The sequence below is a fragment of the Crocodylus siamensis genome, chromosome 4, assembly GCF_052110815.1.
Source record: "Crocodylus siamensis isolate JL-2025a chromosome 4, ASM5211081v1, whole genome shotgun sequence".
NCBI lineage: Eukaryota > Metazoa > Chordata > Crocodylia > Crocodylidae > Crocodylus > Crocodylus siamensis.
Genome location: NC_143398.1, coordinates 227,324,563 through 227,347,751, shown reverse-complemented (window position 1 = coordinate 227,347,751; position 23,189 = coordinate 227,324,563). Strand labels below are relative to the sequence as shown.

At 42.6% G+C, this 23,189-nt stretch overlaps 1 protein-coding gene across 1 annotated transcript in view; it reads right to left on the bottom strand.

Annotated features, from left to right (window-relative positions):
- The window catches only part of LRP1B (LDL receptor related protein 1B), a 1,602,836-nt gene that overhangs the window by 230,995 nt on the left and 1,348,652 nt on the right, over positions 1-23,189 (bottom strand). Inside the window, exon 60 of the mRNA XM_090045827.1 lies at positions 17,472-17,671. Within this exon, the coding sequence (XP_089901953.1) occupies positions 17,472-17,671 (200 nt within the window). The remainder of the gene's footprint in view (positions 1-17,471; positions 17,672-23,189) is intronic.

The following is a 23,189-nucleotide window of genomic DNA, read 5'->3' as shown; positions in this document are numbered from 1 at the left end:
GGTGTCAAAAAAAAACAACTGCACTGCAAATTATCAGCACAGAAAATATCTATTTGTGTGACACATGCAGTTTGCAGTGCCATGGAGAGATCTGAGGCACTGCATACCGCACATGTGCACTCATCTGGATGTGCCGTATGAAAGCATATGAGAAATAATAGCAATTTCTTCATGGATGCTTCCAAAGTATGTTAAAATACACCCACACTCATCATATTCTTGCAAAATTGTAGATTAACAAATCAAACTTGAATACTATGCCCAAACTCACAATCCTTTGAAGCTAGTGGACAGAAGATCACCTTCTGTATATTAAGATGGGCAGAGCTGGACTGATTGGAGAGGTGGGCAAATTGGAACCAGATGCGGCTCAACACTGAGAAGTGTAAAGTACTCCATCTTGGGGCAAATAATCCCTAACATACCTACAGGCTCAGTGGCAACAATTTGACGTGCACCATGGCCGAAAGGCAGCTAGGGGTAATAGCTGACCACTGCATGAACATGAGCTGTCAGTGCAATGCTGTAGGCAGCAAGACGAACAACACTATGGAATGCATCAACCAATGCATCTCTTGTAAAACCAAGTAAGTGATTCTTTCACTGTACTCAGCATTAGTTAGATCACAGCTGGAGTACTGCATCCAGTTCTGAGTGCCACACTACAACAAGGATGTGGAAAAACTTGAGAGGGTCCAGAGAAGAGCCACCCATATGATCAGAGACTTGCAAGCCAAACCATATGAGGACAGGCTGAGGGACTTGGGCCTCTTCAGCCTAAAAACAGAAGGCTGAGAGGGGACTTGGCAGCAGCTTACCACTACATCAGGGGAGTACATCAAGAACTCAGGGAACAGCTGTTCACCAGGGCACCCCTGGGAAAGACCAGGAGTAATGCACACAAACTCCTGGAAGACCACTTCAGGCTCAATTCTACGAAAAACTCCTTCACAGTCATGGTGTCCAGACTGTGGAACAAACTCCCTCCAGAGGTGGTGCAATCACCTGCCCTGGAAATCTTCAAGAGGAGACTGGACAGTCACCTTGCTGGGGTCACCTGACCCCAGTTGTCCTTCCTGCCTAGTGCAGCAGGGCTGGACCCAATAATCTGGCAAGGTCCTTCCCAGGCCCTAACAATCTATGAATCTATGAAGACGGTATATACTTTTATAGTGCTTATTCCATAGACAACTTCCATTTCACTACTCTTATGGATTCTTCATGTTATAATATTTTCATTACACTTCATTTCTTGGACATTATTGCTTCAATATTACAAACACACATACACTGTACTGGGGAATACACTAATTAGCTCCAGAGTAGAGTATCACTGTGTACATGTGCTATGGTATTATGCCACAGTAAACTAATTAACAGGGACAATACTATCTTACAGTAAAGTAATTAACTATGATTAAATGCATGTGTAGACACTGACTGTGGGAATAAACTGTACCCAGTCAGCTCAGGCAGCAGAAGGCCAGACTCGTGCCTGCTGCCTAGCCACATGGCTCTGCACTTTTAACACCCTCAAGCACAATCCAGCTCTTCCGCCACCAAAAGCCACTACCCAGAGCCTTGGGCAGAGCAGGGCAGGAGCGGCCCTGGCATAAACTACTCCACCCCAGCTCATATTGCTGCTGCCCTAGGCATGTGTAGATACTGTGCCTGGGAGTAGTTTACTCCAGCTCAAACTGCTCCAGAGTTTATTGCTCCAAATTAATTGCACATGTAGATGCACCCAGAGATTAATATTCTATTTCCATGGCTACACATACAAATCAAAATTTGGCTATCTGATGCCCAAATAACAATTTAGAACTGGCTTGATTTAATGCAATTATAGTCAGAAAAGTAGCAATATAACATGGGGCAATCTTACTCACCTGTTGATTATTCATAGACGTATTTAGTTACTTAGTGATCAAAAATAAAAATATCTATTTTTACACCTCGTGTTATGATACATATACCCAGGCAAAAGTGATCTTGAATCAATTCCCAAAAATACACTGACAATAATACTGTTATATTAGCAGCAGAATGTTATACTAGCAGCAGAATCTTTATAATTAATGAACTCAGGCTGATAAACAACCTAGCCTAAATCTCAGATCCAAAGTCATTTTATTTATAAAATGAACATATCAAGTGAAGTTTTAAGATATTTCATTAGACATGGAATCTCACAAAGACTTTTTAATCACTTTTTGGAGTGCAATTACATTTAAATCCTCTATCACATCTCTGCCTAGAGTCTATGTGATCCTTTCCCCACCACAGGCTCCACCTGTATACTAGATTGCATGATCTTCAGTAGTCCTCTTGGCCTTTTCTCCTTACAGACTTTCACAACCATCTCATCTTCTCTGTTGGGCCCCAGTACTGAACCTATAGAATAAATTCTCATATACTACGGAAAAAATATACTACCCAGCAGTGTCCCTCAGACTATCCAAGAAAGCAGAGGTACAGGACAGTGGCTAGGGACAAACACAAATAATGAGTGAAGTGGTATTGGTGGAAGTCAGATGGTGGTAAGGAACAAAGAAAGAAAAGATATATTGGAAAAGACGGTAAGAAGGCCTAAACAAGCAAGCAAGGAACCCAAAATATGACTAGACGTCTCATAAGAAAGAGAAATCACCATAGCCAGAAGTTTGGAAAGAGAGGAAGAAATAGGGTTGCATAAATTTAAAGTAAATTAGAGTTACATAGGTCTAGAAGAAAAACACATTATTATGCAGACCTGGATGAGAAGGCTGTGCATCTATTCAGAAGGGGGCTAACAGGAGAATGAACTGTTAACATTTTTTTATTTTTACTTCAATTGTACAGATCACAAACAATTAAGAAGAAATTGATACACAAAAACTCAAAAACAAAAAAGAATACGATCTTGGGGTATCTTTAATTAATTAAAGACATGCAATACCACTTTTTAAATCTGCTAACTGTAGTCTTTGCCTACTTTGCATTCTTCTGCTGAAGAATGAAGTAACCTAAAGCAGCAGAAAGCAGATAGAACCTGGCCTTCATTTGTCTATATGAAGCCACATCATTTTTAAGAGAGAAAAGGTGTGAGAAAAGACTGCTAAGACATAGCCATAGTCCCCTTTATGGCACAAACTTACTTAAAGAAGACTGCAGCATATAAAGCAACCACGGCAAGCATAATGATTTATAGAGTTACTTTTGATACTACCGTGGCACTATTTAAAAGTGACCTTTCTATAATCATAAAAAATAGAATACCCACTACTTTACTTAATTACAATATAACTTGTTGAAAATATAACCTATGCAGAAGATTCAAATTAACTTTTACTGTATGGAAACTGTATGTGTTACAATAAAATTTAGATGAAATCACTAGTCACTCACAAATGTAAAAAAATAACTTAGAACATGCAACTTTTATGTTGACTATATATGCAATATGATTCAGTCTCTAGCTACCCAATCACATAATGGTTTTTTTCCCCCCTCCAGAACAGTTCTGCTCAGTTAATAAGTTATTTCTATCCTACTCAACCTGGAAAAATAGTTATCTAGCCTGCTTAAACAGTTTCAATTAATTGAAACTCAAAACAGATCCATACAAAAAGTGGAAATTTGGCCAAAATTTCAAGAGAAAAGTATAAAGGTAGTGCAAAGACTTTCAGGGAGAAAATCAGGATGGCCAGGGAATAATTTGACATGAAACTGGCTAGGGCTGTACAAGGCAATAAAACATTATTTTTCCAACTGTATCAGAAGTAAGATAAACTGAAGGCAGAAGGCAATCTAGCTACAGAATCATGTGGAGAAAGCTGAAATATTTAATGCTTTTTCACTTCAGTCTTCATGAATAAAGTAAGCTACCAGATAATGAGTGCAATTCGCAGCAAAGAGGAAAGGAAACAAACAGGCTATAGTAGAACATGTCAAGGATTCCCTACGGAAACTAGATCTTTTTCAAGTCAGTAAGATAACATGGAATACACCCTACAGTACTGGAAGATTTGGTTGCCATTACTGATAATCTTTGAAAATTTATGGAACTTGGGTGAGGTCCCACATGACTGGAAAAGGGAAAATCCAATGCCCATTTTAAAGCAAGGGAAGGGGGAGGATCTGGGAAATTACAGACCAGTCACTCTGGCTTCAGCCACTGGAAGATCATGGAGCAGGTACTCAAGGAATATATTTCTATGCACTTAGAGGAGAACAAGGGTGATCGGGAGCAGCCAGAATGGATTCACCAAGAGCAACATGCCTGACAGCAAGATTTCTTTCTATGACAGGCCCTGTGGATGGGGGTAAAGCAGTGAATGTATACTTTGATTTTAGCAAGCCTTTTTACACTGTCACATATGACATTCTCATTAACAAGTGAAGGAAATACAGACTAAATGAAAGGGGATACATACTTGTTCATATCATCATACTCAGTGAATAGCCTTCAGTGGCTCATTGACCAGTTAGAAGGAGGTACTGAGTGGGATTACCCAGGGCTCTGTCCTTGGCCTGGTATTGTTTAATATCTCCATTAATGATTTAGAAGATGGAATTGACTGTACATTTGGAAAATCTGTGGATGACACCAAGTTGGATGGAGTTGGGGACACTCTGGAGAGTAGAGCTAGGATCCAGAATGACCTGGATAAACTAGATAACCAGTCCAAAATCAGTTAGATGAAATTCAAGAAGGACAAATGCAATGTCCTGCACTTAAGAGAATAATTGTTCATGACTGTTATAATTGTGCAATACAGACTAGAGAATGATTGGCTGGGATCCAATACTGGAAAAAAATAAAGACCTAGGTGTTACAGTGGACCATAAATTAAACATAAGACATTTGCTGTTGTTTCAGTAAAAGCTGATACCATACAGGTCTGTATTAACAAGAGTGTTATTTTCAGATCAAGGGAAGTGATTCTTATGCTCTACTTGGTACTGGTGAGGCCTCACCTCAAGTACTGCGTCCAGTTTTGGGCCTCACGCTTCCAAGAGGACATGGAAAAAAAGAATCCAGTGGAAAGAGATAAAAATAAGGAGAAACGCTGATACTATGATGTACGAAGAAAGGCTGAAGGAAATAGAATTATTTAGTCCTATTTGGTCTATTTAGTCTAGATTATTTAGTTCGGAGAAAAGAAGGTTGATTGGCAATTTGACAACAGTCTTCAAATGTTTGAATGGTAGTTATAGAAGGAAGGAATTGTATTATTCTCTGGGCCACAGGGGGCAGGACAAGGAACAGTGGTCTCAATTTGCAGCAGAGGGCATTTAGATTGGCTATAAGGAAGAACTTTCTCACTTATGAGGGTGGTTAAACACTGAAATGGGCTACCCAGAGAGACTGTGGAATTTCAACCTATGGGAATTTTAAAAAGTGGGTTAAAGAGATTCTTGCCTGAAAGATTTAGTCAGGGATGAGGCTACCTTGAGCAGGTAGCTTGACTAGATGACCTCCTGAGCCCGATTCCAGCTCTACTTTTCTATGATTTCTATCTTATTTAACTTACTTCATCCAAACTTAACACTGAATTAAAAAAAAAGAAAGAATTTCTCTATGGGCTTTGCTGTGGTGCTCTAGCCTCAGTATCCACGTACTTAGCAGACATTAATGAATTTACATTCTTTACAGCTCTTCTGCAACATTACAAAGTATTGTTATGCTCATTTTATAGCAGAAGATCTCAAAAATAGAAAATAAGACCTCCTGTTTTTGGCACTCAGCTTAAAACACACAGGGCCTGATTCTTCAGAGTATTTGGCATTTTGTAATACTGTATACGTTCAAAGCACTGCTCCAGTCAAATTCACTTACAGCTGTGAGTGCTCAGCGCTTCCACAAATGTAATATAATGATGTGTTAGGTTAGGCATCTAGAAAATGAATAAAGTCTCCTGTGATCATTTTGATTTAAATACTTGCCAATATCAAATAGGAACTTGCACCAGAAGCAGGTATACATGCAGCTCTTTACCGCAGGATAGAATTAAGAGGCAGGGGTTAGGGGTTTTTTTGTTTGTTTGTTTTGGTTTTTAACTGTGAGCCCATGTTTTCATTTCTAGTAATCTCTTCGCTCACCCTGCAACATATAGGTGAGACAGGATACTAAAGATGCGAGCTTCATGTGCAATATAACCTAGCTTCACTCCAGAGCACCCTTTGTCTGGTGTATTCAATGAAGTTGGGGTCCTACTGTAAAAACCAGGACATGAATCTGTAGTTTACAACAAACATGTATACGTAACAAGACACGGAATTAAGGTTAAAAGTACATGTATTTCTGTCATTTACTGATTTTTAGAGTGCTTGACTTGCCACCTTGACGCTCTTCTATAACAATTTTTTTGTGTGGCTAAAATTATAAATAAACAATTAATTTAGCTTTTTGCAATAGTTTTACAATTACTCTAACTTTTTACTTTTAGTTTTTTGGGGGGCATAACTAAACTGTTCAGGCTGATTGTGTCCTTGGCAACTACTTTCCTATATCTATTTTTTCCTCATTTTAATAATTTACCAAAAATGGTTCAGATATTAAATTCATGCTTAAAATATAAAACAAACCCTGAAGAAAAAAAAAGTTTATTTTGTGGAACTACATCAGCTCCTTCATATCAGCCATCAGAAGGTCTTTGATTTTTAGATTCTAGATCAGACCTCTAAAACTTGTTGATAAAGTGAGTGATATTGTTATGTGGAATAATTTGTAGTGAAGCAAGGAATCATAGTTGACTTACTGTAGCCAAGGAATATAGAGACTCAGGCTCCCTGGCTCAATTCTAGTTTTCAGAGGAATATTTGCTGGGAGTTATAAACCCATCAGTTCCCACTGTAAGCCTGTTTTCATCATCCTTATCATCTAGCCATATGGCCCTTCATGCTTCTTCCTGTATCTGCCTTCAACCCTGCTTCCTATTAGGCCTGTGCAAACAGGGAAGTATTCAATTCAGATTCAGATTTGGCCAATTTGGAAGACAGTGATTTGTTTTGGAGATTTGGATCACTGTCCTGAATCAATTTGGCTGAATCAGCTTGGGAAGATCTGGCACTGATTTGGAGAGATTCAGTGATTCAGAATGGCCAGGAAAAGACAGGTCAGGTGGTAGCAGGTTATCCCATGGCTCCTCCAGCTGTGCCTGCCTCTTCTCAGGTGTAGGAAGCCATGGGAAAAGCCCTCATAGCTGCCTTGCCTGGTCCCATCCCCCGCCTGTCTAGTCCCAGCACTTTAAAAGAAAAAAAGCCCCACATTCTCCGGCAGTAGCAGCAGCTGTGTGGGCTCTGGGGCCATGTGGCAGAGCCCCCCATGCACCCCTATCTCCCCAATCTCCCCCCCACCCAACCCTACCCCCACTGGGTGCCCCACCTGGCCCCAGCATCCCAGCAATTTAAAAAAAAGCCCAGCACTCACCAGATCTGGCAGCGGTGATTGGGGCCTCTGGGCACTCATGGTAGCGCTCCCCCTCCCCCCACACAGCATGGGGAATTGGGGTGCAGTGGAGATTGCACGGCTGCAGCCCCATGGTGTGAGTGCTGTGTAGTTTGGGAGGGTGCTGTGCACACTGTCTGGGAGCTGGGGCCACTGCAACTGAGCCGTGCCAGGCTATGGCTGAGTGCTGGAGTCACCCCAGTGCCCAGACAGCACATGGCACCCTGCGGAGCCATACTGTAGCTGTACCATGGGGCAGCTGCTGCACAGGTGCCAAGCAAGCAGGGGAGAGGGTGATCCCTGCTGCCTCCCACTGCCCTGTGCTGTGCAGGGGGGCTCTGCCACAAGTCCTCAGAGGTCTCCAATCGCTGCTACCAGAGCCAGTGAGTGTGGGACTTTTTTTTCCTTTTAAAGTGCCAGGAGGCTGGGCTTGGCAGGGGATGGAGCCAGACAGGGAAGCCATGGGGGCTTCTCCCACAGCTCACCAGGTTGCACCTAACTCTGCCCCAGCAGGCGGAGCCACAGGAGCTAGGTCCTGCTGGCTCTTGCCCAGCCAGTGCAGGAGGGGTGGGGTGTGATGCAGGCACAGCTTGCTCTGGGATGCAGTGGGGGATAGCCCACATCAGCACTGGGAGCAGGGGCTCTGCCCTGCTGCTGCTTGCCCCCTTCTGCCTGGAGCGAGCCATGCCCGCATCTTGCCTCGCCACTGGGCAAGTGTCAGCAGGGCAGAGCCCCCACACCTAGTGCTGCTGTGTCCCCATCTCACACCTCCCAACCCCCTCCTTGAGTAACATGCCCTGGCAGCTTGTCCCAGCCCCAGCCCCAATCCCTCCCTCCCCCATACCACTTCGCTCCCCCCTGCAACCCCAACAGACTTACCAGCTGAAGGCAGCCATCATCTGCCTATTTAGACTGTGGCCAAATCTCCAAATCAGCCAAAGCTTTTCCAAAGCTTTTATGAATTGGTTTGGATGCTTTGAATCGATTTGGAACTTTTACTTGGTCTCCTGATTCAATTCAGATTCAGTGATTCAGTCCCCAAGTTGAGCCACATCTCCTCCAAATTGAATCAGCTACTGAAGCTTCGCACCGCCCTATCTTCTGTCTCTCCACTTCATGCTAGCTTCTCTTTTGTATAATTGAGTCTATATTTTGGGCAAATTGCAAACTGTTCTTATCCATGTCTTCTCTGACTTGTATCACTACTTTCCACTTGTACCTCTGCACTGAACTAGTTCTTTCTTTCCTCTTTATAGTCTGGATGTTGTCAGGAGGAGCTCTGAGAACACAGAAGAAACAGTCAAGTAATTCTCATATTTTTTAAAAAGTAATTTCAGGAAAATTTGTGCTTAGGGCCTGTAACTTGGGATGAAATATATTCAGTGCAGAATCTTTAGAGATCCTAGCAGCCAAACTATAGAACACTAGAAGCTGCAATGAGTATATGCAAACAGACTTTTGAGAAGTGTATAACTTGTTTGCATTTATCATATTATCAGAGGGATAACAAAAAGCACATTCCTGATTCAGGTGCCACTGCTTCAAAGACTGGAAATACTAAAAGTCTTCCATGAAACAGATGTGCCAGCTGTTTTAATGCAGGCAATGTTTTTTTCACTAAATCTTGTTTGAAATACTTGAAACCTATTGCTACATTATTAAAATGAGGGGGGAAAGATCTAGGAAGACAGTTCGCAAACCTCAATTCAGCCTGAACACTTTGAGTTTGTCCAAATTGTAAAAAGCTAAATTCAGAAACCTATAATGGGAAGCTTGAACATGTGTAACCACGGGACAGTTTTAGATATAACAATCGGCTGATTTTATACATATGTCAATATTAAAAAAGGTATTATAGAGGTAGTTGTTTCAAACCTGGAAAAATGGACGTGCCCAGATTTATGATATAAACTTTACTTTCCCAGTACTCTATCTTCTCATCTGCAAATGCTGCTGCTTAAATTTATCAGATACTAGAAGATGTTATTTGGTAATCTGTTAACTTACTCTCACACTAGACCAGGGATACTCTATTTTCAACCTGCAAGCCAATTCTAGCCAGGGAGCCATGGCATCCATCCCATGTGGGTGCCCATGAATCAGGAAATTTGGTGGTGGGGAAGCAGAGGAAAATAATACTGCCGATCTCCCAAACCCCTGGGCTTCACTCATGCCCCCTTTCCTTCTACCCAGCCATACCCTCTTCTAGCTGTAGAAGAGGCCACTTCCTGCTTCCCCCATACCATAGCCAGATCAGGGTGGAGCCATGCCCCCTTCTCCTTATGGGGCCAGTCCATAGCCCCTCCCCCATGGGGCTGGGTTGGGGCCAGCTATGTTCCATTCCCCAGTGAGAATGAATCAGGGCTGGGCTGCCCCCTATCCCACTCTGCACCACTGGCTGGGGCCCCATCATGCTTACTCCAGGTGCCAGATCAGGACCACTAGCTGGATCCAACCCCCAGATAGACTGAGCAGTGTCCAGCCAGCTGGGCAAAAAGATTAAGTACCACGGCATTAGACTAATTACATGGATTGGGAGAGTTAAATAGGTATAACATTCAGGAAATAGAGCACAGAATAAGCCCTAGAAACCTTTTTACTTTAACTACAAGTTTTTAAAATTAAGTTTTGACATTACAAGTACTAAAGCATTCTTTTTTTTTGTAAAATGTAATTTTTCATTTCCTTCTTAGAAATATAAAAACTCAGTATGGTCAAGGCCTACCCCAAATTCACAGTGTCCTGTAGAACTGCTGAACTGGGCTTCCTGGTTCCCTGTAATTGATTGCAAATTTCTTTATCTGTGCAGAGCAGTGAAAAATTATAAGCAGAAAAATGTTAAATGTGAGTCAAGTCCAGGGACTGTGAAGATTACATCTCCTGAAGTCAACAGAAGTCAAGGAGATCTGTGAAGCCTGTTAATCCTAAAAGGTTAAAAAGCTCACAGAAATAAACCAGCTTAGCGCTGAACCAGATTAGTGCTTCTATGCTTGTTCAATGATTTGCTGGGCATAAAACTAGTGAATACTGCAGTGTTAAATTGGCTAAGCTCTAAGACAGTTTACATAATCAAGCATTACACTTTAAGCAGCTAAGTAAGTTCACTGAAGCCCATGGTGCAGTGGTTCTCAACCCTGTTTAGACTCAAGTCACCCTTCATTAGACTCAACCCAGTTCTTGGAAAATACCAATACTCATTTCTTGATTACAAAAAATAAACAAACAAACAACTAATAGAGTAATCTTCTGCTGCAAAGAACTCAGAAAGACTTCAAGAGGTCAGAATGTTTTTGACCCTATGGACTCCTATTTCAGATCTCTGGATTTATACTGGGAATCATGTTGAGGTGTGTGACTAATATTGCATAACACTGTTAATGGGTCCATGGTACTCTGGGTGAGAATCACTGGCTTAATGCCATAAATCACATCTATGCTCCACAAGTTCCCAGGCATACCTGTCTCACTATTTCACTCTTGACAACAAAAGTCAACCAGAGGGGGATATCACAGATATTGGTACAACTACCATGAACTCTGTAAGTAAAAGCAAACACTATTTGATTCTCCTAGGGAATTCCTAAGATCTATAGGGGAGACAAGTATTTTACTTGTTGAACAGTTGTTACCACTAAGGATCAAAAGAGCAAAAGAGTATAAATTGGACTTAAAGAAAACAATGTCACAGTGAACAAATTCTCCCAGTTAAAAACACAGTTGTGCAACCAATGAAATTATGCAGGAAATAAGTTAAACATAATATTTATCTAAGTCAGGGGTGTCAAAGATATGGCCTGAAGGACAGATCTGACTAATGAACAGGGATCCTGGTTTTCTCTGACCAAAAAAATCCCCAATTTTCAGATTTAAAAAAGTAACCCAAAATCCACATTTTTCTGGGATTAAAATTAAGTGCCATTAATATAAATATATACATATAGTGGCATTTCATTTTTAATATGAAAATTGGAGATTTTTTTTTTAAATCAGAGAAAAGCAGGAACCCTACTAATGAAGCTCTGTCATCTGGCCTACAGTGCTGCCTGTTGATCTTAGATTTGACCACATACCACATACAGCGTGCATCAGATTGACCCTAGAAACTGAATACAGGCAGATCCAGCACACAGCACCCATGCTAGACAGACCCTGCACTACTGTAGGCCCATGAACCAGCCATACACTGTTCATCTGGCTCAAAGGACCAAATGAGTTTGACATCACGGTCTAAGCATTTTATTTTTTCTTAAAAAGGTTGTCAGATATACTGTCTTATCTGATAGTGTAACTCAGTTTAGTAGTAGATAATTTGAAGTTACCACAAATGTCTTAGAAGAGATATGACCAACACTGCTACCAAATACATCCCTGGACCATGTAAGATGCTGAACTTAGCTGCTTTTGGGCTTAAACTTAATTGTTGAACAATAAGAAAGATTTCTATACCTCCCTCCCTTTCTGTCATCTGACACCACCAGGGAAGGAATCCTGCCTTATCTGCACTTCAATACAAAGGCACTCTCATGGTACCAAGGAAAAGACTTCCACCATCAACTTCCTCTGTGCAAAAATGAAGTTTATTTTTTACCATTGGGGGACTTTTAACGACCTTTAATTTTCCCTAAGCCTGAGGAAGGGTGTGTGTCTGAAAGCTTGCAGAAAAAGATGATTTTTTTTGGTGTGATTTCTTAGTTGGTCTAATAAAAGGTATCATCTCTGAAACAAGGATTCTAGAGTTTTGCATTTCTTTTTGTCTCAGACCAACATGGCTACCAAATACATCTTAGAAGAGATCTATAACATATTAACTATACACTTAAAGGGTGCAGAAACAGCTGAAAAGAACTCTTTCTTATCTTGTTATTCTTGTAATTCTTCAAGTAGTGTTTTCTGCATGGATACCATTTCTGTTGTGTGCTTTCACCGTGTGTATAAAGGGGGGTTTTGGTCACCATTGTTTGCTGGTGCTAGGTCCACACCATTAATGCTTTTATGCCACACCCAAACCAATGGCATAAAGGACAGAGAGAGACCAATCATTTTCCAAGTCCTTCACTAGTACAGAAAGCATGTGGTATAAAATGCTACACAAGCAAAGGAAGGCAGGGTACAAAATTCATATGGACAATACACAGTGATTGACTTTCTTTCTTCTTCAAGTGACTGAGTCACATATATTCATAGTTTCATAGAAGCTAATGAGGGAAAACAGGTTTAACATCACCTTGCATGACCTGCCATATATCACAGTCATTAAAGTTTGCCCAGTTGCCCCTATGTTGAACCCAAAAAACATATGTTTAACTAACAGCATAATCTGTGTTCCAATAAAGTGAATCCTCCAGAAAGATTTCCTGTGTTGATGTAAGGCATCAAAGTTTTCACCACTCCATGTAGGATGTTCCAGTAGTTAACCAGGTTCTTAGATACAAAAGCAATGAAAACTGATGTAAAATCTGGCCTCCATTTTGTGAAACTACATTGCACAGAATTGGTACTATGACTAGAAGCTGAACTGATGGGTTAACCAGATCAATGTTAGAACTGGTTGACCCAACCAGAACCAAGGAAAACATGTCTTGTTTATGTATATTTATGAACCTGGCATATTACCAGGATATCTAGGTAAGCATAAGTCAGTCCTAATGCCCACAGGATGAGAAAGGAGTTTAGTGGGGAGCCTGGGATTCAACCATCTATGTAGCAGAACATGTAACATCGTTTTGTGAATAATTATTTTTTGACACTCCTACCTGTAAAATATGTTTTTCACAGGTTTTTATTGTTCATAGTATATTCAGAGTTGGCTGAAAACAGCTTGCTGAGCTAATAATATGCAAGGGAATTTAGTTTTCCAGATGCAGAAGCACTACAATGATTGGATAATGAATGCCCTCCCTAGGTCTCTTGACAATTGCCCTTGTGTTATCTATCATTGCCTGTAGATCCCTGTGGCAAGGGTAGAAATGCTGAGCATGATAAAGGTACAGTTCTGAACTTCAGGAAATGAGGATTCGTTTGGAAATAAGATTTCTAAGGGACAAAAAGCCTGGAATCCAAGGATTTTCCCAAGTGCATTCCTCTCCAAGTGTATGAGGAATGTAGAGGGAAAAAAAATGATAGCTGAAAATACGTAGAAGGTGTTTTCATCAATTTAATAAAGAAAATAACTTCTCAAAGGACTTGTACTTTCATGGCTATATTGTGCACTGTGGGAAGATGCTCTGAATTCAATCGCATTTACAGAGAATACAAGATTATATAGCGTACAAGTGAAGTCTGCCATGGTGCACAAATGCAGAAGGCCATGTGACTCAAAAGTATGGGGGAATCCTCATACAGACATCTCTCAGTGAGCATGAAGATGAGGTTTGAAACCTCTCCTGTGGTAGAAATATCTTTGGGCTAAATTCAATTTCCCCCTCATATATTGAAGAAGAAATGTGCTAAAATACATTTAAAAATTTGCAAATAAGTTACTGAAAGGAAGGCTCAGTCAGTTGGTGACTGCATCAAACAAAAATCTGAAACAGTAAGTGCATCTACACAAGACATTTACTGCACAGTTGACTAATTAACTATGCAGTAAATGTCTCAGCGTCTACATGTGCACCTCTGTGAAGGTGCACAAAACTAATAAACACTGAATCAGGGTAGCCTGGGGCTCTCTGTTCCTTTAAGAGGAGAAGACTCCTAGCCAGGGAGCACTGAAGGGCAGGCAGGGCATTGCAGCTGCAGGTTGCTGGGGCAACAGGCTACTGGGCAATTAGTAGGCACCTACAGACAGTCAGCTGACCAGAAGTAGGCAAGGCCCTGGCTGCATATAAACCTGGGGCTTGGCCTGGTAAGGTAGTCTATCCCTGCTCATTGCAGGGTTAGGAGCTCCTGCCCAGGAGAAGAATCCAGGAACACTTGTGTCATTGCTTTGGTTAGGAAAAAGATGACCTGGCCAACCCAATGGCTGAAAGTGACCTCGGGATTATGGCTGATCACAGGATGAACATGAGCTTCCAGTGCAGTGCTGTAGTCAACAGAGTGAATGGCATACTGGGATGAGAGCAGGACTAAGGAAGTGATATTTCCCCTCTATTCGGCATTGGTGAGACTCCAGATAGAGTATTGTGTCCAGTTATGGCACTGCACTTCAAAAAAGACTCTTGAGAATCTTGCAAATGTTCAGAGAAGGGCCACAAGGTGATTAAGGGCTTGGAGGACAAACCTTATAAGGAAAGGCTAAAGGATTGAACTTTTCCCCAGACTGTTCAGCCTGGGGAAGAGAAGACTGAGTGGGCACTTGGTGGCTGTCTATAAGTATGTAAGGACCGAATATCAGGAGCTGGGAGAAAAACTGTTCACAAGGGTACCCTCAGGAAGGATAAGGAGTGATGGTCATAAACTGTTAGCAGATGGTTGCAGGTTGGACATAAGGAAGAACTTCTTTATGGTAACGGTGACCAGAATCTGGAATAGAGTTCCCTAGCAGGTGGTGCAGTCCCCAATCTTGGAAGTTTTCAAGAAGAGACTGGACAGACACCTTGCTGAGATTAATTGGTATCAGCAGTATTCCTGCCCAGAGCAGGGGTGAGGGGGGTGGACTTAATGATCTTTCAAGGTCCCTTCCAACCTTTAATTTCTATGATTCTATGTGGAGTCCACTGGGTCCACTGCCATCCTGGGCTGCTCTCACCAGGCTCCATGTGCTGACCATGAATTAATAAACAATCTGAAATTGGAATATCCAAATTATTGGAGATATAGCTCCTTGGATTTCAGACTTCCAACAGAAGGAGGTTTGATTTTCACATTTCAATGGACCTTTCAATAAGAGATCTTTTGAAAAAGCTGAATCCCAAAGCAGTGAGGATTGAGAAGAACAGGCAGTACAGACAGTAAGTCTAGGGATAGACATTCAAAAAGACCAAGGCAGAATTGATCTAAGTTATGCACTTTTTTGTATGTGGTGCAGTTCAGACCAGTAGCAAACAGAACACACATGCACCCTTTGGTGGGAGGGGTGGGAGGAGAGGTGAAAGTCTTAGACCAAGTTCTACCATTTTTAAAATCAGTCTATATGTGTTGAGCTTCTATTCTGGTATGAGTATAGACCAGTTTCCAATCACTCGAACTGGTAAAAGTATAATCTCCATATCTGGCCTAAAGGGTTGTAAGAATCATATAGCCCCATTCTGATGGAGTTTTATCTTTGGTGTGAGAATAGGTTGAATCTACTGTATTTTTCTCTGTCAGCTACATTTAAATCTCTCTGCTGAGGTATTGTTAATGTTTAGTATCCATTTAGAAGATTTTCCTTTCAACCACAAGAACTTTTTTCTGGTTAGATGAAAATATTCCAATGTTAACTAGTCACTCCAGGAATTGGGGCCCTACACAGAGGCCTACATTGCCTATGGATACTACCCTGAATTCAACCCTGGATTTATCACACATGGTACATCATATTTCATGGCCCTATTCCATTTCTACATTGCCAACAAACAGAGGGAAAAGGAGTAGGAATAACTGAAAGGGAAGTAGAGCAGAGCAAAATGGAGAACTTCTGAGAAAAAAAAGAAGGCGTGGGGTTCAATAAACTCTTTAGAATACAGCCAACAAACTTTGGAATGCTTCATTTGCCTTCTAGCTAGCCCATTTTGCCATGTTAGAAAGACTGCCCTGTTAGAAAGACTGACAGCTGTAAAAGATATCAAAGAATCAATTTTTAAATCTGTACCATTCCAGGAGATTTTGTTAAAAATACCCAATTCTGCTGTGTCCTCATGCTCCTATTCTGTATTAATCTTGGTGTGCCGTGTATGTCCCAGCATATACTTCTTCACAGCTTTACAGCCTTAGCTCTGCAAACAATGAAATCCCCAAACTCTGTTGTCTTCCTAGCCTAATATCTCTTCCTCTTTTAGGGTGTGTACACACAGAATATCTTTCCGACAGTTAACATTTTTAAGTCGACTTAACTGTCATAGCATACCCATGAGTGTGCAGCAGAGTTGACTTAAATGTGGCACAAGTTAATACACCTCTGAGATGTCTTATCGTGCAACTCTAAGTTGACTTAAGGTATGTGTCAGATATATGGAGGAAAACAAGATTATTACCAAGGTTTGGGTAGGTAACCAAACATGGAGACATTCTTAAGTAAAGTCACTCAACATAATCAGTTTTCTAATTTTTCATATTGAGCATCCTATGTGATATGATCTATAACTCAAAAAGAATAGGTCTAAAGACTTACTAATGTTTTAAATGAAAACAAAGATCTTCAGCAATCATTTAGCTCCCCATTTTAAATAAAAAATGATGATGACCTATCCTGACACTTTTATTTAAAACTTTAATAACTTTTAACATTAGAATTTAATGGATTAATATGTTTCTCTCCTAGCTTTCGACTAGATGAATTGACTAAATTGTCTCTCCCCTTACCTCTTTTTCTTCTTGCTACTACATTGCAACAGAATAAAATAATTGCACTGTGGTGATGACTCTACAGCTCATAATGCAATACTTTTTTACTTAGATTTTCTTTAATTTTGATTGAAAACATCTACTTCATTATTTCTTGACCCCACTAATTCTTTGTCCTCTTAGCATTCTTTACTTTGCCATACTTCTGCAGCATGCTTCTTTAAATGGATAAAAAATAAAATAAAATGGTTTCCTCCTAGAGAATTTTGGCAGCAAACTGCTAAAACAAATCTGTGTCCATAAGGAGTGATTTTAAAATAAGAAATCTATTTGTATAAACAGAGAAAATAATGAAAATATTTAGAATCAGAAATGAACCTCTTTGGACTTTTTTGATATATAGGAAAACAAAAATATGGATTCCTTTCATAGTAGCATCTTTTAGTTTTCTGCTTAATACAGAACAGTTGATATTGACATTTAAAACTATATTTACATAAAGGATAAATACGCATCATCATTTTGCAAGTGTAAATATAGTTAAGTTTCTTCTCAATAAGTATAAGAGAACTCTAATTAAAAATGGGAAAAGTAAAACACTGAATGTTTAACCAACCTTTATGTCTATGAGATCCATCCATATCAGAAAATTCAATATGATTTTCATCAGCCCAGTAGAGTCTGTGGTTGACATAATCTATTGTAAGAGCCATAGGTCTAGATATCTGTGTCTCTATGACAATAGTTTGATTGGAGCCATCCATTCCCACACGGCCAACATGAGGATACTCACAACAGTCAATCCAGTATAGATACCTAGGAAAATAAAAATGCAAAAATACCAATACATAATTGTAAAGAACTATTCAGTTAATTTTAGACATAATTAAGGCATTTTCCCATAATAGTTCTGTGCTATAAATAGTTTTGAAAAGTTCCTAGGGATTTCCTTCAATGAAAAATTCTACACATTAATGGCTTGCTATTTTGGTGAATGGGTCATTCTGTTAAATACTAATGAGTTTTTTAATCAAAATTTACATTATAAAAGAAAAAAAATGATAACAGGCTTTGAAAAACATTGGACTGCAGTTCTTCAATTTTGAAGAGGAGGGCTTTAAATTAGCTTCCACAGGGGATGGTATTCAAAACCCTCCAGCAACAGATCATGCAGTCCAGAGAAGAAAGGATTTGAAGAAGCAACTCAATTCTGGGAAAGGGCTAGCGAGCTACAGGACTGCAACAAGTGGCACAAAAGGGAAGCAAGGAAGTCAACTTGCAAAATATGTCCAATACATGTGGATGGGCAGACTGAAGTGCTCTGGGTAAGAATACAAGGGGTGGGGGGTGGGGAAAGGGACTTAATGGTGGGTGTCTACTACAGACCACCCAACCAGGGGGAATAGCTGTACTGAGAATTCTCAGGTCAGCTCGCAGAAGCAGTTGAGTCAAGGGATGTGGCCATCATGGGTGACCTAAACTACCTGGACATCTGCTGGGAGAAGCAGTCAGCCAGGTCTGACCACTCATGTAGGTTCCTAGCTGAGATACAGGACCTCAACTTAATGCAGGAGGTGTACAGTCCCACCAGAAGAAATGTCTTGCTGGACATGGTCCTGGCCATAGGCAATGACCTGGGGAGGGGACTGAGGGTTCTTGACCATCTGGGTGATAGTCATCATTGCCTACTGGAATTCACTTTCCAGGGCAAAGTGTCAAAGACCTGTAGCAAGGCAGTAGCCCTTGACTTCAAGATGGCCAATTTCAATGAGTTAAGGAGATTAGTAGCAGAGGCACTGAGGTCCCGGAGTGTACGGGAGTTGGGAGTCCAAGACGAGTGGTCGTTCCTTAAGAAGACAATCCTCTGAGCCCAAAGGGTGACAACCCCAATCAGAATCAAAGGGGGAAGAGTGCTCATAATCCCCCATGGCTCACCATAGGCATTCAGGAACATCTGAAAGCTAATAAGGAGGTGTACATCTGGTGAAAGGAAGAGGCTATCACCAAGGGGGATTATACCTCCATTGCTTGAGATGGTAGGGGGGCTATTAGAAAGGCTAAGGTGGAGACAGAATTAACACTAGCAACCAGGATCAAAGATAAATCAGATAAAGATAATAAGAAGTCCTTTTTTAAATACCTAAGGAGTAAAAAGAAGGCACTGGGTAAGGAACGTGGAGCCTCTGCAGGACACCCTAGGAAATCTGGTGGTCACACACTAGATGACAAAGCTAATCTCTTTAATGATTTCTTTGCCTCCATTTTTCTGAGCAGGGACCAGGACATCTCCCCCACCAGGATTCCAGACAGACTCAAGAGAAGCACCACCAGGCCTAGGGTCAGGGAGGACCTAGTTAGGGATCTTCTGGTGGCAGCAGGGGAGATTATGCTCAGGGAAAATCAATATGGGTTCATTAGGGGCAGCTCCTATCAGACCAACCTGGTTTCCTTTTATGATCAGGTCACAAAATCCTTGGATGCAGGTGTCGCGGTGGACATAGACTTTATGGATTTTTGGAAGGCCTTTGACACTGTCTCTCACCCCATTCTCGTTAAAAAAAATAGGCAACTATGGCATTGATGCCTACACAGTCAGACAGGTCACAAATTGGCTAGAGGGCTGCACCCAGAGAGTGGTGGTGGATGGGTCATTTTCAACCTGGACAGTGGAGTCCCCCAGGGCCCCGTCCTCGGGCCTGTATTAACATCTTTATTCACGATTTGGATGAGGGGGTGAAAAGCACCTTGTTCAAATTTGCACACGACGCTAAGATGTGGGCAGAGGTGGGCACTCTAGAAGGGAGGGACAGGCTACAACTAGATCTGGACAGGATACAGGGGTGGGCAGATGAGAATATGATGGGATTCAATACTGACAAGTGCAAGGTACTGCACCTAGGGAGAAAGAACCAGCACCATACCTACAGACTGGGGAACTCCCTTCTCAACAGCACAGAGGCAGAAAAGGATCTTGGAGTCATTATCAATTCCAAGATGAACATGGACTGCCAATGTGAGGATGTGGTCAGTAAGGCTAAGTGCACCTTGTCATGCATCTACAGATGCATCACGAGAAGGTCCAAGGAGGTGATTCACCCCCTTTATGCAACATTGGTCAGGCCACAGTTGGAGTACTGTGTCCAGTTCTGGATGCCACACTTCAGGAGGGATGAGCACAGCATTGGGAGGGTCCACAGGAAGGCCACTCGCATGGTCAGGGGGAAGCAGGGCAGGCCATACCAGGAGAGGCTATGGGACCTGAACCTGTTCAGCTTCTACAAGAGAAGGCTGAGAGGGGATCAGGTGGCCATGTACAAACTGGTCAAGGGGGACCAGCAGGCAATGGGAGTCCCTGCTCCCCCACGCTCTACCAAGGGATAACAGCCATAAGTTGACTGAGAGTAGATTCAGGCTGAATATCAGGAGGCACTACTTCACAGTCACGGCAGCTGGGATCTGGAACCAACTTCCAAGGGAAGTGGTGCTCACTCCTATCCTGGGGGTCTTCAAAAGGAGGCCAGATAATCACCTAGCCAGGGCCATTTCAACCCAGCATTCTTTCCTGCCCATGGCTGGAGCTTGGACTTGATGATCTGCTCAGGTCCCTTCCAGCCCTGTCAACTATGAGACTATGAAACTATGTATACAAATGTGAGATGTATAAGTAATAAACAATATAACCTGGAAGGTGCAGCCCATGAGTTGCCAGCTCCCATGAGCAACTCAGGCTCAACTGCAGCTACCACCTCCGCTCTCCCCAAGACAAAACGTAAAGTGTTTGTTGTGGGAGACTCCATCCTGAGGGGGACTGAGGAGGTAATCTTCTGCCCTGACCCCTTAGCCCAGGAAGTCTTCTGCTTCCCAGGAGCCCACATCCAAGATATTGCGGAGAAGATCCCTAAGCTACTCTGGCTCACAGACCACTATCCCATGCTCCTTATTCATGTGGGTGCCAATGACATGGCTCGGAGTGCTCTCAGCTGGGTCATGAGGCACTAGAGGGATTTGGGAGCGGGGCTAAAGAGTCTGGGGGCACAGGTGGTGTTCTCTTCAATCCTTCCAGTCTCGGGGCATGGGCTGAGGAGGGAGAGGAGGATCCAGGTAGTTAAGACTGCAGCACTGGTGTCATCGGGAAGGCTTTGGCTTCCATGACCACAGCCTGCTCTTCAGTGAGAGAGGCAACAAGCTGCTGGGAAGAGATGGCCTCCACCTCTCTTCCCTGGGGGAGGAGGCTCTCCTCAGCCAGACTGGCTGACGTCTCCACTGGGTTTTAAACTAAGCCCGCTAGGAGACGGGGGGGGACTACTGCCACTGCTGGCCCTCTGAGCAACCCTTGCAAAGCCAGCAGGCCAAGGCACTTAAGGGAGCCCACTCCTGCCCCAGCTCTAGTACAATCTGTAGGCAGTGCAAGAGCCCCCAAGGGGACACTTGCCTGCCTGTACACAAATGTCAGGAGCTTGGGGAATAAGCAGAAGAAACTCATCCTCCTGCTTAATTCAATAAATTATGATGTTATAGGGATAACAGAGACCTGGTGGGATTCCATGACTGGACCACGGGTATAGATGGCTATAATCTGTATAGGAGGGATCGAGTAGATAAAAGGGGCGGGGGTGCAGCTATGTTAAGGAAAGCTATGCATCCCTGCAAGCTGATGTTGGCAACCAGGGTGGATGACGGGAGACTCTCTGGGTTAAAATCCATGGGGAACACAGCACAAGGGACACAATGGTGGGAATCTATTACAGACCTCCCACTCAAAGACAAGAGCTTGACAAGGAGTTCTCCTGGGAACTGGCTGAGGCTGCATGCTCCAGGACATTGGTTGTCATGGGTGACTTCAATTACCCGGACATCTCTTGAGAGAATCACTCAGCAAAATCCGAGTAGTCACAAAGCTTCCTATCATGAGTGGATGACCTCTACCTGACTCAAGAAGTCTATGGGCCAATGAGAGGTAAAGTGCTGCTCGACCTGGTACTGGTTACTGGGGATCACCTTATCAGCGACCTAGCGATTGATGGGAAGCTGGGTGACAGTGACCACCTTCACCATCTGCTGTAAAGCTGGCAAGTCAATCAGCAACATGGAAGTCCTTGACTTCAGGAAAACCAACTTTGACAAGCTCAGGAGGCTTGTCAGTGAGGCCCTAAGGGACCACGACCCCAGGGGGAGGGGAGTTCAAGAAGAGTGGCTGTTCCTCAATGCACAAGATAATTCTATTCCATCTCAGAGGAAAGGCAGAAAGAGGGCACAGCAGCCCCACTGGCTCTCCTGGGATCTAGCAGACCTCCTGAGGCTAAAAAGAAAGGCCTACAAAGGACGAAGGATGGGATTCATCTCCAAGGAGGAATATTCTGCACAGTCCAGTCCTGAAGGGATCAAACCAGGAAAGCCAAGGCTGCAACTGAACTCCAACTAGCTTCAAGCATCAAGGACAATAAAAAGTCCTTTTTCAGATATGTGGGGAGCTGGAGGAAAAGCAAGGGCAACATTGGACCCCTGCTGAACCAGATGGGACAACTGACACCCAGGAAAAAGCCAACCTATTAAATGGGTACTTTGCATCACTTTCATCAGTCCGATGGGACACCCATGCCCACCATGATGGAGATCCCCTGCCCTCATGAAGAAACACCTTGATAGACTGGATACCTTCAAGTCAGCTGGCCCTGACAATCTACAACTCAGGGTACTCAAGGAGCCGGCGAGCATCATAGCCCAGCCTCTGGCACTGATCTTTGAAAACTCTGGGTGCTCTGGTATAGTGCCTGAAGACTGGAAGAAGGCCAATGAGGTGCCTATCTTCAAGAAAGGGAGAAAAGTGGATCCGGCTAACTATAGGCCCATCAGCCTGACTTCTATCCCGGAGAAGATCTTAGAAAAGTTTATTGAAGAGGCCATCCTTAATGGACTGGCCAATGCCAACATCCTGAGGGATAGCCAGCACGGGTTTGTTGCAGGTAGGTCTTGCTTGACCAATCTCATTTCCTTCTATGACCAGGTGACCTATCAACTGGACAAGGGAGAAGAGATTGATGTCATATATCTTGACTTCAAAAAAGCCTTTGAACTGGTATCCCACGATCACCTCTTGGCCAAACTGCCCAGTTGTGGCCTTGGCTCCACCACGATCCATTGGCTGGGAAACTGGCTCCGTGGTCGGACCCAGAGGGTTGTAATTGATTGCAGTCACTCATCATGGTGCCCTGTGACCGGTGGGGTCCCTCAAGGCTCTGTCCTGGGACCCATCCTGTTCAACATCTTCATTAATGATGTGGACATTGGAGTCAGGAGTGGACTGGCAAAGTTCGCCGATGACACCAAACTTTGG